Source organism: Aulostomus chinensis, chromosome 13, assembly GCF_037954235.1.
Source record: "Aulostomus chinensis isolate RoL2024-O1b breed Wild chromosome 13, RoL_Achi_v1.0, whole genome shotgun sequence".
In the NCBI taxonomy this organism is placed as follows: domain Eukaryota; kingdom Metazoa; phylum Chordata; class Actinopteri; order Syngnathiformes; family Aulostomidae; genus Aulostomus; species Aulostomus chinensis.
In genome coordinates this window covers 14,820,001-14,832,764 of record NC_141332.1, presented here as the reverse complement: position 1 = coordinate 14,832,764, position 12,764 = coordinate 14,820,001, and the positions used below count along the sequence as shown (strand labels likewise).

Below are 12,764 nucleotides of genomic sequence, written 5' to 3'. Positions count from 1 at the left end.
TATTATCGCCACAGAAAACAACTCAGACAGCATGGCTGGAAGCAGAATGCTAGCTTGTAAAAACAAAACAAAAATATTGTGCAGCATGTATGGACCTGGTGAATTCTACGAGTAATTGAATAAATTTAAATGTATTCAATGTTTTCCGCCGTTCCTTCCACATATCACTTCATGTAGCCTGCAGACTTATTCAGCTTCAGAACACAGCAGAAACATCTGGGTTGTTGATGGTTTTCCCAGTCACACTCTACTGTGTATCTGCAGTGAGAGAAGAAAACTGGACCCTACTAGCCGGACATCTTAGGAAGGGTCTCATGTTGCTGCTGTAACACGGTTGGTCACGTCTGTTTGAAACAGACTGGAGAGAGTGGAGGTCAGGAAGTCGAGGAGCCGAGTCTAGAGCAGGGACAGAATTATAAAATGCGACGCTGAGGTTTTGTTGACCACGTTGGGTGACTCATAAGTTGTTATAAGGTTTTGTAATCGGAAGAGAGGCCACTGTTACCATAAAAATTCAGTTTATATAATTAAATGAGAAATATAGTATATTTGCAAAAGCCTTGAAGTAACAGTTTTTGGTTCAAACGCTCACTATCAGAGGTACATTTTCATTAAGGTTGACCAATAAGCGTTTATCTGATATTTAGACATCAGCAGCTGATGACCAATACATGACGCCAGTATTCTTGGCTGAGTTTGATTTTTTTTTTATGTACATTTTGCACCGTCATGTACTTATTTTAAATGACAAATGTGTCAACCAAATAAAATGCAGGACGTGACAGTTGGTGCTTGTGGAAAGCTATTTTTCTGCCTGCAGAATGGCACAAAGTTTAGGAGCCCAAAAATGTGCCTGCTTTTTTATCGACCTCATGAACTCAAGTATACACAGATACAAATGATGAAATCATGCCACATACCAGTTGGCCCAGATTCTAATTTGTCATATAATATTTTGTTGCAATGTTATCTTTCTTCCAAATCAATTTTGATAAATTCAGAACTTCTTCAGTACCCTTCAGAATTCACCATTGTACCCTTTCAGCAGGCAGGTGGGCGACTACAAGTGCCAGTTATTCTTCTACCCCAGCTCTCTCCTTAATCAAATGGTTTCTGTCAGTTATGTTTTGTTTGTGTTGTTTTTGCATGAACTGCTTGACATTCCCCCTGTTGCTCTCACCAGGAATTCCAAAGATTTGAACCAAAAGCGTTGTCCTGTAAGGTTAAATTCCTCCATCTCCTCCGCCCTCTCTTCCTTTGATTCCCGTACCTTTACTTTTCCTTCCTAATTTAACCTCTGTTGCTGTGTAGCTACCCTGTTAAACAATCTCCTCTCTCGCCTCGTTCCTCATTCCTCTCTTATTATCTACTCTTTTGCGTTCGATATCCTGACACTAAGCAGCACATACAGGTGATAGGAAAAGGAGGCCAGCTGAACAGAGTATCGAAGAGAAGAAATAATTCTGAAGACTTTGAAGATAGCAAGATATTTTGAATGACAGACTGTGCAGAGGAGATTTTTCCCTCATTAACATGAAAAGGAAGGACAGAATGAGAAGGAAGGAAAATAGCGATTGGAATCTCGCCTGAAAGTTGGAAACTTTGTGTACCTTCCAGTAAACTATTAATTTGAGTTTGTGTGTAGTTCTCCTCAAAAACAGGTGCAAAGCTTTGTTTGTGCATGAGTGCATGTGTTTGTGCTTGTGCCTGTCTGTGTGTGTGTTTGTATGTGTGTATGTGCTTGAACAGTATGTGTGTTGTAGCACATTGCTTCATCTCCTCTGCAGCACATGTAATATTCAGTGTTTCTCATCTGTTCATATGAATGAGCGTCTGCCTGTCAATCTCAAGGCTGCACACACGAATACTTGATCAACTCCAGCAGTACAGAGCAGCGAACTCCTCTTTGTCTTCTCCCTCTCTCCTCTTAACTGTGTATTTCCTGACCTCCTTACCCCTCCTTCTTCACCACTCAATCTTCAGACAGTCCCAAGGGAAAAAAAAACTTAGTTGTTACACTTAGAAGTAACTGAACAGTATATCATATTATTGCTGTTACTATGTCCTATAACAAGCTACTACTAGAAATGAATGGTTTCTTAAATGATTTATCCCACTCCTCTCCCACAAGTGCTCCACCAATCTGGTTACAGAATTGACAGAATGACTGCTGAGGTAGAGTCGACATTTTTTAAACGATTGTACTTTGAATTTACCCGTACAAAGGATATTGCCAAATATATGCAACTTCTAGATTCACCAGCATTTAGAAACTTGTGTGCATTCCTAACCAATTAGCAGAGAAGCTAATGATAGAATTGTAGATAGAGGCTTACTGAGTCTGATAAATCAATCACAAGCATGTGCGAATGGAAGCTCTGGCCCAGAGTGTGTGAGCATCTTGCCTGATTAGAACATTCTGGGAGGTTTGCATTGCTACTGATGCAGGCTGAAAGAACTCAGCCTGCATCTATGACAGTGTTTCTTCTGGTTTTTCACACAAAAGATTTTGTTTGCATAAAGGATATAAGGTGGTCTATTCAGCCTCATGTCATTTCAAAATATTCTTAAGCAGCTGCTGAATGACAGCCTGACGTATGAGCTACTGCTGATGCAGAGCATGAATTAGGATACATACTGTAGCAGTTTCATGTCCTGACTATGGATGCCAAACAATAACTTGGTTATAGTTTATGAACCGGACTCACAAACCAAATACCTTTTTCCTACTAATGAGGAGAGTCATCAAACTTACCATTTTTGAAGGTATCCTGGTTGCCACTATGCTGTCTCCTCTTAAGCTCATCTATTAGTTTCATTGGATGCTGATCAGATCCCAGACCAGAAAGTAGGATGTTCCCTAAGGAGGACAGCAGAGAGCTATGAGGATGGTGAGGGAACGAGATGAGAGGAGGGAAATGGATTAGAGAACATGCGGGAGAGGAAAAGAAGGAATTCTGCAAAGTTTCAGACCATGAATAAAATACACAAAGCACAAAGTATATTTTTAATGCTGTTTATTTTCCACTGAGAGGCCAGATTTGCATCCTCATCCCCTGATTATGGCATCTTTAGTCAGCACTCCAGGCACAGCTTTGCCTATTTTAATGGTAATCTGCCTATTTGTACAAAATCACAAATATCACTTGCAAGTAGAAGTGCGCGCGCGCGCACACACACACACACACACACACACACACACACACACACACACACAAGCTCTCACTCCCACAGAGTTCAGTAGAGGTTATTTGCAGCAAAAAGCTAACCAAGTTAAAGCTATTCCCACTTTGCTTCCCTAGTGAATCAATTTGGCTCCTTCCCTACCTTCTCCTGTCACACACTTCCTCAGGGATGCATTATCAGACCACATCTCTGAAGTCCATCATTTTATGTGTGGGAGAAAAAAAAATAGGCTGACCTGATGGAGACCAAAGAGACGGATGAAACATTGAAGAAGCCGTCTCAGAAATTTTTTAAGACTATGCACGCTAAAATTTCCTCTGGTATGCTTTTAACTGACCGTGGGGAGTTTTTTTTTACCCCCTTCTGGCAGTTCCTGCACCGAGGGGCACTTTCCTCAATCCTTCCGCTGCAAATGAGAGCAGAGAGGAAAATATGAAGTAATGGAGACCTAATAGTAAAATAAGAAAGATTTTACAAATATCAAGTTGTCTAAGAACAGTTGTAAGGCATCCGGTTGGAGTTCACGTTACATGTTGATGTACAGAACCTTGCTGTGGTCATCAAGAGAGAAAAATGTTGACAGGGAGAGGAAAAATCCCATATATATGAGGCCACATGACATCACTTCTATACTCTCAATTTTGTTATTTAATTTTTCGAACCAGTTATCCCTTGCAACAGGAAATAATTAAATTGAGGGAAGAAGTTTTATCTTGTAGGCATATACTGTTTAGTTTCTCAATGTGCCTACATTACAATTCTTTTTCTCTATTGCTACTCCAGGTCTCTGTATGCAGAGCATATTAACAATTCAACAAGATTAAAGAGCTTCACTTGTAAACCCATTATTTTGCACCCAGAAAACTGTCTGAAATGACTGGTGAGTTCAAGAGGATGCAAAACTTTTTGATATTGATAAAAATGACCCAGTTTACATCCCTGCTTACTTTCACAAGTTTAAAAAAGTCATTATAGTCCCATCTTTGCGTATGTAGCTACGCAGCTCTCACTACATTTCCTGACTGACAAGTTTACAACTTTACTTCCTCTTTAAAAAAATGTGTATGTCAGTGTGATCTCTTGTAGCCACCATAATATCATATAATGGAATCAGTCACTGTTTCATGATGTTTTTAAGCCCAGCCATGCACTCAATTAACCACAATTAAAATGGAGGCCCCACTAAATAAACCGAATCGTGTAGAATTTTGTAACAAGGTAATCGCAATTTCAACAGCAGCTGTTGTTCTTCATTTTAAGTAGAATCCTAATTGAACCCCTGAAATATGGTTGGATTCAGAGGTCGCAAAAAGAAAAAAACCTCCTGGAGGATGGAGGAGGAGCAGCTTTAAATGGACGCTGTGACAAGACTTCTTCTTCTTTGTGGGACTCGCCACTGAAAATTTCGGCGCCTCCTCCGACAAAGACAATATGGTGGTAACGACACAGTTTTATCTCCTTGTAATCACTTTGAAGGGTTTGAATGACATTGGGGTGGTGTCACAGTGGGCTAAACAGCCAGTTAATGCTTCTGAAATGAGCACTATAAAATATTAATAGGGGTCCTGGGCAAGGAAAGGTCATACATGAGACCTCAGCTGAATGTTAATAAGAGGGCTTGCTCATGCCAGCCAGGAGAGAGAGAGAAACATACAGACAGACAGACAGACAGATTCACAATGGTGTCAGAGAAGAAGTTATAATACAGCTTCATTATTAAAAACTACTCCCATTCTGAGAGACAGATAAAGAGAGAGAGAGGGAGGAAGAGAGAGAAGAGCACCTTCCATGAAGTCCTCGGCAGAATGATGGAACCCTTTTTTTCTTGTGAACACAATATGTCGGTGTTTGTAGTTGCAGGGCAGAATGGGCTCAGCAGAAGTACCTGATTGTACAAATCAATTAGAAAACAACACATTTATTAAGTCTGTGAGTTTTGATCCAGACAGTTAGTCTGTTGGACAGGCTGATCCTGAAAAGGACATTTAATCTGTGTGTTGAATGTGGTTGTTGCCGACTGGTATGTTCCGATTATTTCGTTTAGTTTTGCAGTAGATATTCAGCTGAAAGGTATAAATCACAAATTCACCTTGAGGAGAATCACGTTTGCTGATTCGTGCAGGTTTATTTGAATATTAGACAAACTTAACTTTCTTGGACTAGCAAACAAAACAACTTCAATCCCTTGATCCTCATTCTGATAAGGGAAACTTCCATGAATAATCCTCTCATCATGATTTTAGCGCGATAAGAAGCCGTGACGTCCCTCCTCTTTCTCCTCTTTAATTCATTTCTGCTCTGCCTCCTCTAAGCCTGTACAATGTGTTTCAAATTGCATGCCACATCAAATAAGGCGATCTCATACAGCTGCGAGTGCAAGTGTGTGCTTGTGTGAGTCCTTTTGCACTCTGTTCCACAGTTTTGAATCAGATTCCTGTTAAATGACTCTACTGAGTTCGGTATTCAGAATGAGGCGTAACGCGGTGGGTTGTAATAGATCTGATAGACATCACACACTGTGCCATTATCACTGACCTTTCTTTCTTTCTTTCTTTCTTTCTTTCTCTCCTCTCTCCTGTCTGTCTTTCTGACTACCCCCTCCTCTGCAATCATTTAAAGGAAGCAGAGGTAAGTCAATCCATTGTATTTGTCATTTTATTGTTTTATTTTAAATTGTACTGCAGTCCCCGCAGTGTTTGTCTGGCACTTGCTTTAAGGCATTGTTGCTGAGCTGGAGAGGTGTTGCTAATAAAAGTGCAGAGAAGGTTGCTGCAGCCATAATGTGGTACAGTTCAGCATATTAATATATTTCACAACTACCTTTAGGCTATTTAAGCAAGTTCTTTCACCATTTATCATATTTATGAAGTATTATCAGTTCTCAAGCACTATTATTCAATAAAACAGCTTGTATTTTGGTACTATCTGCCAAAGTACTGTTGAAACAAGACTCATTTCACTCAACAGGAGTCAACCGTGATGTTGACAGTCCAGAATCATGGCCTGCTGTTCTAAAAGCCTCTATTTGTCTGGGTTGAGAATCATAAGATTTAGCATCAGTGAGGTCAGGTGATGCTGAGCAATGAGGACACTGCAGTTCATCCCATAGGGGGTTCCTTCTAGACCAGGCAGTTTCTGCACCACTAAACATGGGAAACTATTTCTTCTTTAATGCTGCTTTCTGTGAAAAGCCACATATTTAAGTCATCTGATCATCCTGTCTCGCAACAAGGGGGTCATTTCAAGTGTTCCGATGAAAAAACTGCTCTTCAATAATTCAGTTGTACTAGCTTGGCATGCAGAAAGTTTGAGAACTCTGTTTCAAGTAAAGGAATGTAAAATGTATTCCGTAATCAGCTTGAATCAACCAAAAAAAGAGATTCCAAATAAAAGTTAATCACCATTTTATGATCGTAACTGCCGGTTTAAAAAATTGAAATCCAGCACTTGAACTTTAGACCTTGTCATGTAAAAGTTCAGATCAGTGTGCATGTTACATCTTTGTTGAGTGAGTTGAAGTGTGACTGAAGCAGCCAACAGCAGTAAAAAATACATGTGAGGTAGTGATTTATTACCATATTTATAGGATCTTTACTGATGTTTAAAGTCTCTATCGCTACAAACTCCATCCATCCACTTTCTTCCACTTATCCTGTTAAGGGTCTTTGGGGGGGGGCTGGAGCCTATCCCAGCAGCCTTCAGGTGAGAGCCAGGGTTCACCCTGGACAGGTCACCAGTCCATCACAGGACCAACACATAGAGACAGACAACCATTCACACTCACAGTCACACCTGCAGTCAATTTAGAGTATCAATCAGCCTCGTCCTAGTGCTGTGAGGCAACAGTGCTAACCACTGCACCACCGTGCTACCTTCGCCACAAATTATTATTACAATTTTTTGCTGAATGCAGAGCACAACAAGAGGTTAAACAAGGTTTAGAGAACAAGAAATTCAGGCACCCAGGTAGTGCAGCGGTCCATCAGCCGGTGCCACTGTTGCCACTGTTGCTACTGGTTGGGCTCTTATGCATACAGACACAATTGACCACATCTGCTGGCCAGAAGAGTCCTGGTCACTGCACCCCAAAGATGTAACTGACAACTGCATATTTTACAGAGGAGGCACGTGATAGTCTGGGAGCGGCAGAGGGGTGGAGCAACAGCAAGTACAGCTTAGATAAGGAGCAGAATTGGCTTTGAACAATTGGAGAGAAAAGATGTGGAGGAAAAAAAAGGTCTGTGGAAGTTACTGTCTCCATCAGCGCCCTGATTAAACTGTAATCATCCATCTAAGTGATGAAGACTTCAGTTAAAACTCAGCATAAAGGACTTCTTCTTTCTGCTGACATCCTGCTTTCATAATAGTGAGAGACAGACATGAAACGGCAGAAAAAGAAGTGAGGACAGGACAGAAGTTGGGACCAGAGGGAGAAGCTAATTAGGTTTCATCTCCTTGTTTCAACCTGTCAAACATCAGTAGTTGTCATTTGTAGAAAAACGAGTAGGTCAGCTGTCCATTTTCTCTTCGCTGTTTCATATTATTGCTTTATTTCAGCCTTCCTCACCCCTCCATCCCTTATATGGTAACAGACCCTGCAGGTGTCCTCTTCCTGGTCACATTGTGTCAGTGACACCGGTTCACTCCCTGTCCACATACATATGGTTCCCTGCAGGTGGCACTTTAAAAGCAGACACCATGATTGTGTGTGTGTGTGTGTGTGTGTGTGTGTGTGTGTGTGTGTGTGTGTGTGTGTGTGTGTGTTAGTGTGTGTGTGTGTGTGTGTTGGGGGTTGTAGGAAAGAAAACACCTCAAACTTGCGGTTAAAACAAAAATTACACAAACAAGTGAACTGAAGTCACTGAGAATCCAACCATGAGATGTTCTGGTCAAATGATACTTTTCCCTCTTACTGCCACACATAAAAACACCACCAAATTGGTAGCAAACAGATGAAATATAATACTCTACTCTTTGTCCTCCAAACCTTTATTACTATCAATAACAGCAGCAGTGTTGTAAGTCCATTTTAACCTTGAAATTAAGTGTCTGTTCTAGTTTGGCTCGTCTGTCCTGGAGGCTATAACTGTCTTTAGTCCCCTGTGCGTCTCCCATTTATTTATGTCCCATTTTAAACCTACCAACAAAAGCTCCATCTTATCAATATCTTCTTCCTTTTTTCTCTTGTAATCACCTATTTTTACAACACAAGTTTAAAAAAAACAAAAGAGAAGACTGAGGAAAGCATTTCTCAGTAGTCTGATCAAGTATTGGGGCTGCTCTCTGGCCTGTAAAATAATTCAATGATATTCTCAGCATGGAGTTATAAACCTGCTTCTTGTTTTTGTGTTTCCATTCAGGATGACTACTTCAAAAGCTGGGCTCCTGCCAAGTCTCTAGACCAAGGTGAGTCCTCCTGTTTACATGAAGGCACACTGCAGAGGTGTTGTTGGGTTTTTGAAACGTGGGGGCTTATCCCTGCTCAGAGATATTCCAATTCAGCCAGAGATATGCATGAATCAGCATTCGATTGCTATTTATGACTTACTGCAGTGAAATCAGTGGAGCCTGTGCTCCCTCCATCTGATAACGTCTTCATAGCCTCATCCCTTTCTCTGTTGGCCTTATGATTTACATTATAATCATTTATATAGCCTGAAAGTGTTCCTTGGAAATTCATCCATAAGTAGTGTGTATTGTGACAAAGCTAGCTAGTCAGCTAAAGAGCCCTCTTCTGCACCAACTTCAGCTTGTGGATGAGACGGTGGCCTCATGATTCAAGATGCTTTCAGAGACAGGCAGCTAAAACCTCCATGTGATGTCATACAGCAACATATTTGTGCAGCGTCAGAGCTGCATTCTGGCAGGAGGGCGTCAGCCTCCTACAGTATAACTGGCACTTTAAGGTAATGTTGCTAAAATATGTTCTCATTTAGATATTTACATCCAACAAGGAGGTCAAGATTTCTGTGGTTTTTCTCAGTTTGTCTTTTAGCTAGCTATTTCATCAAACTTGACGGACAGACATAGCATTGGCTGAGGAACAACTCATTCAATTTTCAGGTAGATACGTCATGAGAAATCATATGATGGTAACAGGAAATGATTTTTTTTTTTCATTTCATTGTACTCGCATTTAACAGTGTTGCCACTCTGCGCCACCATAGAACAGGAAACTGTAGAAGCTAGACTCCAAAGGGTGAGGCTCAGTGCTTAATTTGTAAATCATAAGGTACCGGAACGCAAAGTACATATGACAACCCAGCGGTGACGAGATGGACACAGGTCCCGGAACACACAGAAAAACAACATGTAAAACCATTGCTTAATTTGTAAATCGTAAGGTGCGAGAACACTCAGTACATATGACAGCTCAGGGGTGAGAGAGGGGCACAGGTCCCGGAATGTACACAGTAAACAACATACAAATGCCCACTTGCCATGATGTGGGACTTACAAGCCTCCATTTTAAATAATATCCATAGTATCAATGTTATGACGATAATTCACAGTTATTTAGCCTCCTCTGCGCAGCACAGGTGAACACCCACATCACCACGGGTGGGACTTCGAGTCTACAGTCAGCAATTCGTTTCTCAACAGTTTCTTAACTTCTAAAACAAACAAAAAAGAGCTCACAATAAATCACACAAATCTTCCATTATTATTATTACGTTATATAAAGATTGGCACGGCGGCCTATGATTAGACGGTATGCTCACCATTTACTTGTCCAAGACACCTCACATCACGTTAGACCCGGCTTGGCTAGCTGGAGGTGAGCCTGGCTAGCTGTGGCGGCGCTAGCCTCCTGCTGCAGCCGATTTTGATCGTCAACATGACCGCTGCAGCTGCCCTCGTCGCCGCTTGTGGAGGCTTTTCTGACTCGTTTTAAGAGTCATGCGACTCTTCCTTCTTTTTGAAAAACCAGCAAATTTAACTGTCTTTTTGACATGTTGGCGTTGAAATAGTAACTGTTTATTTCCTCTCTGCTTGCTCCTCAGAGGCGGCGAATTTCGAAAGGTTATTTGTTTGTGTCAGGGGCGTGGTTTGTTGGCATCAGTGCATGAACAGATCTCTGACTCTTTCAAATGAGGTTGAATCTGAATAAACAACATGAAATTCTAAGGATTTGGTCTGTAAATTTATCTGTGTACATTATTGTTGTATTTTAAACATTTTTAAAATGTTTTCATATTTTCTTTTAATACAAGAGGTACCGGATCTGCCCAAATAAGTACCGGAACACAGGGAGGCCCAAATTCAGAGCCGCCGGATCTTGTACCGGCAGGATCCGGCTCAAATTAACCCCTGGTGAGGCCTCTGCACATGCCCAGATCTTCTCTAGACAGCTGAATTTAATTCATAGTCATAGCGCCACCTAGTGCTCTCAGAAAGTACACTCTATGTGATCTGTAATCAGCTCTTTTATGTAAAATCCAATTATTATCAGGTTTCCCCTCCCTCTCGCTCTATGGGGCATCCACAAATAATGGATTGAACGTGGGTGTGAGAGGCTGCTCGTCTTGCATCAATTAGGGCCCCAGTCACTAAAGTGCCAGGGGTCAAAATTTTGTCTTGGTGGAGGTATACGCTCAATGAATGCTTTATAGTTGCTCAGTTTTGATGTTTCACAATGGGGTGAGTATGAAATAGCGCTTAAAACCAACCCATGACTACTGCCTGCTAATTAGCAGTCACTTCTATGCTATTCTCCATCTGCACAGGTAGAATTCTTATCTCATAACCTAGAAAGTCATTGAGATTATAACATACTTATAAATATGATCTTTTTTTGCTGTGATTTCAGTTGAGGTTCGATATAAGATGATTATTCAGAGAGAACGGTAAAATTAACAGAACAGCAAGCAACACCAGAACACGCATGCATCTCATTTGCATCTGTAGGCTGCTATGCTGAGTGTGTTCCGTCTGCAGGTAGATTTGGAGAGCTTTAATGGCACTATGTCCAAGAATTTGCAAAATTTCTCACATGGTGCTTTTTCTGACAGAAGGTCAACAAAGAAGTCTGAAAAGTCGCCACCTCTAGTCACCATTTCTCCAAGGTGGCAGCTGCTCAGGAGATATGTATGTCTCAATCCTCATTGCCTTCATCTTCTCTCTTTTTGAGATAACCTTCAAGTCTTGCCTCAGTGCAATGGTTCTCTATTATTTCCTAAAATATACCCCTTTAAAATAGTTTTTCTAAGTATCCCCCAAAGATGATAAAAATGTTTCAGTCAAAAAATAAAAGCATACAGAAGTTTAACAATGTCTCGGTAATAAAACGCAAGTGATTACTCTCTTCTTCCAGACTGTACCAGTGTTAATATAATAAGGCTTAAGTGTGTGGCCTTGTTTATGCTACATCACATCATATATCATTCCCTCACAGTCAATTAACAGTTCACCTCACAGCATGCAAATTAGAAAAATTCCTATTTGACTAATTGTGCTGTTTAGTGAGCTGCTGCCAAAAACCCCATCATCTTTTTAAACATATGTGTGTGTGTGTGTGTGTGTGTGTGTGTGTGTGTGTGTGTGTCCGTGCACATACTGCGTATGGGCTTAGTATGGCAACAATGCCAAATCCACTTTATCAATCACGCTCAAGTGTGTAATGCTCTTAGACCTACAGTAACTCTTGACTAAAGTCAATTATTTCAATCACTCACTCTCTCTTTCTCACTCTCACACTCCTCTCAGACACTTGCACACATGCACACACCCACACACACACACACTCCAGGGGGTTGATTGGACTGCAGCTCTCTGAAAAGCACAACAGACTTTAAATCTTTCTACCACTGAGTTTGCTCTGTTCTACGCTGGATTGGTTTGCATATGTAGCACAGTAACTGTAACTCTTCAGGGAAAGACTTGCTGAGCAGGTTTATCTGGGACAGCTCCTCATGGATACTGAGCCTAATGAGAACAACCCGCATCAGTGCAAATTCCAGCATTACTCTCTAGTTTCTCTGAGACAACCAAAGACAAAGTAAACAGTGTCATACTTTAAACCAGAGACTTAGTACATAAGATATTATTGAGGATTTTACTGTAAAAATACAGGAGAAGTGTATATACACAAGCTTTAGATAGATGAGGACCTGCCATCTGTTTTCCAAACATGGATGATTCCTTTTGATTAGCTTTAAGGCCAGACCTGTTAAAGCAGGCTTTCCGTTTTACTTTACTTTCTCTGTGTTTCACTGAATTAGGCCAGAGACCAGACAAGGTGCTTCATTAGTGATGTAATTGGCAGCTTCAGAGGATAAACAAAGAGAAAGGACACTCTGCTTTGGCAGGGGAAACCGCTGTAAGTTGAATTGATGTAGGTTGAACACACTCAAACAAGAGGTCACCCTTCTCTTGCCAGCATTTAGGTGGTGATATGTGGTCCTTAATTTAAAAAAAAAAAAAAAAGTAGAATAAAAATAAAACTTATTGCACACTAAAAAAGAAGTTGCTAAAATCTTGGCTCGTATCACTAAAAAGACATTCATCATAAATCACAACAATCAATTTTTTTACTTTCCTTCATTTCAAGTGTCTCCAGCCTCCTGCACAGCCCACAC

The 12,764-nt window shown here is 40.8% G+C and overlaps 1 protein-coding gene across 3 annotated transcripts in view; it reads left to right on the top strand.

The window, feature by feature from the left end:
- Nucleotides 1-12,764, top strand: part of spock1 (SPARC (osteonectin), cwcv and kazal like domains proteoglycan 1) — a 99,756-nt gene that overhangs the window by 34,163 nt on the left and 52,829 nt on the right. For all 3 annotated transcript variants that reach the window (XM_086221542.1, XM_086221543.1, XM_086221544.1), the window contains exon 3: nucleotides 8,547-8,592. In XM_086221542.1, coding sequence (XP_086077668.1) covers nucleotides 8,547-8,592 — 46 coding nt within the window. The remainder of the gene's footprint in view (nucleotides 1-8,546; nucleotides 8,593-12,764) is intronic.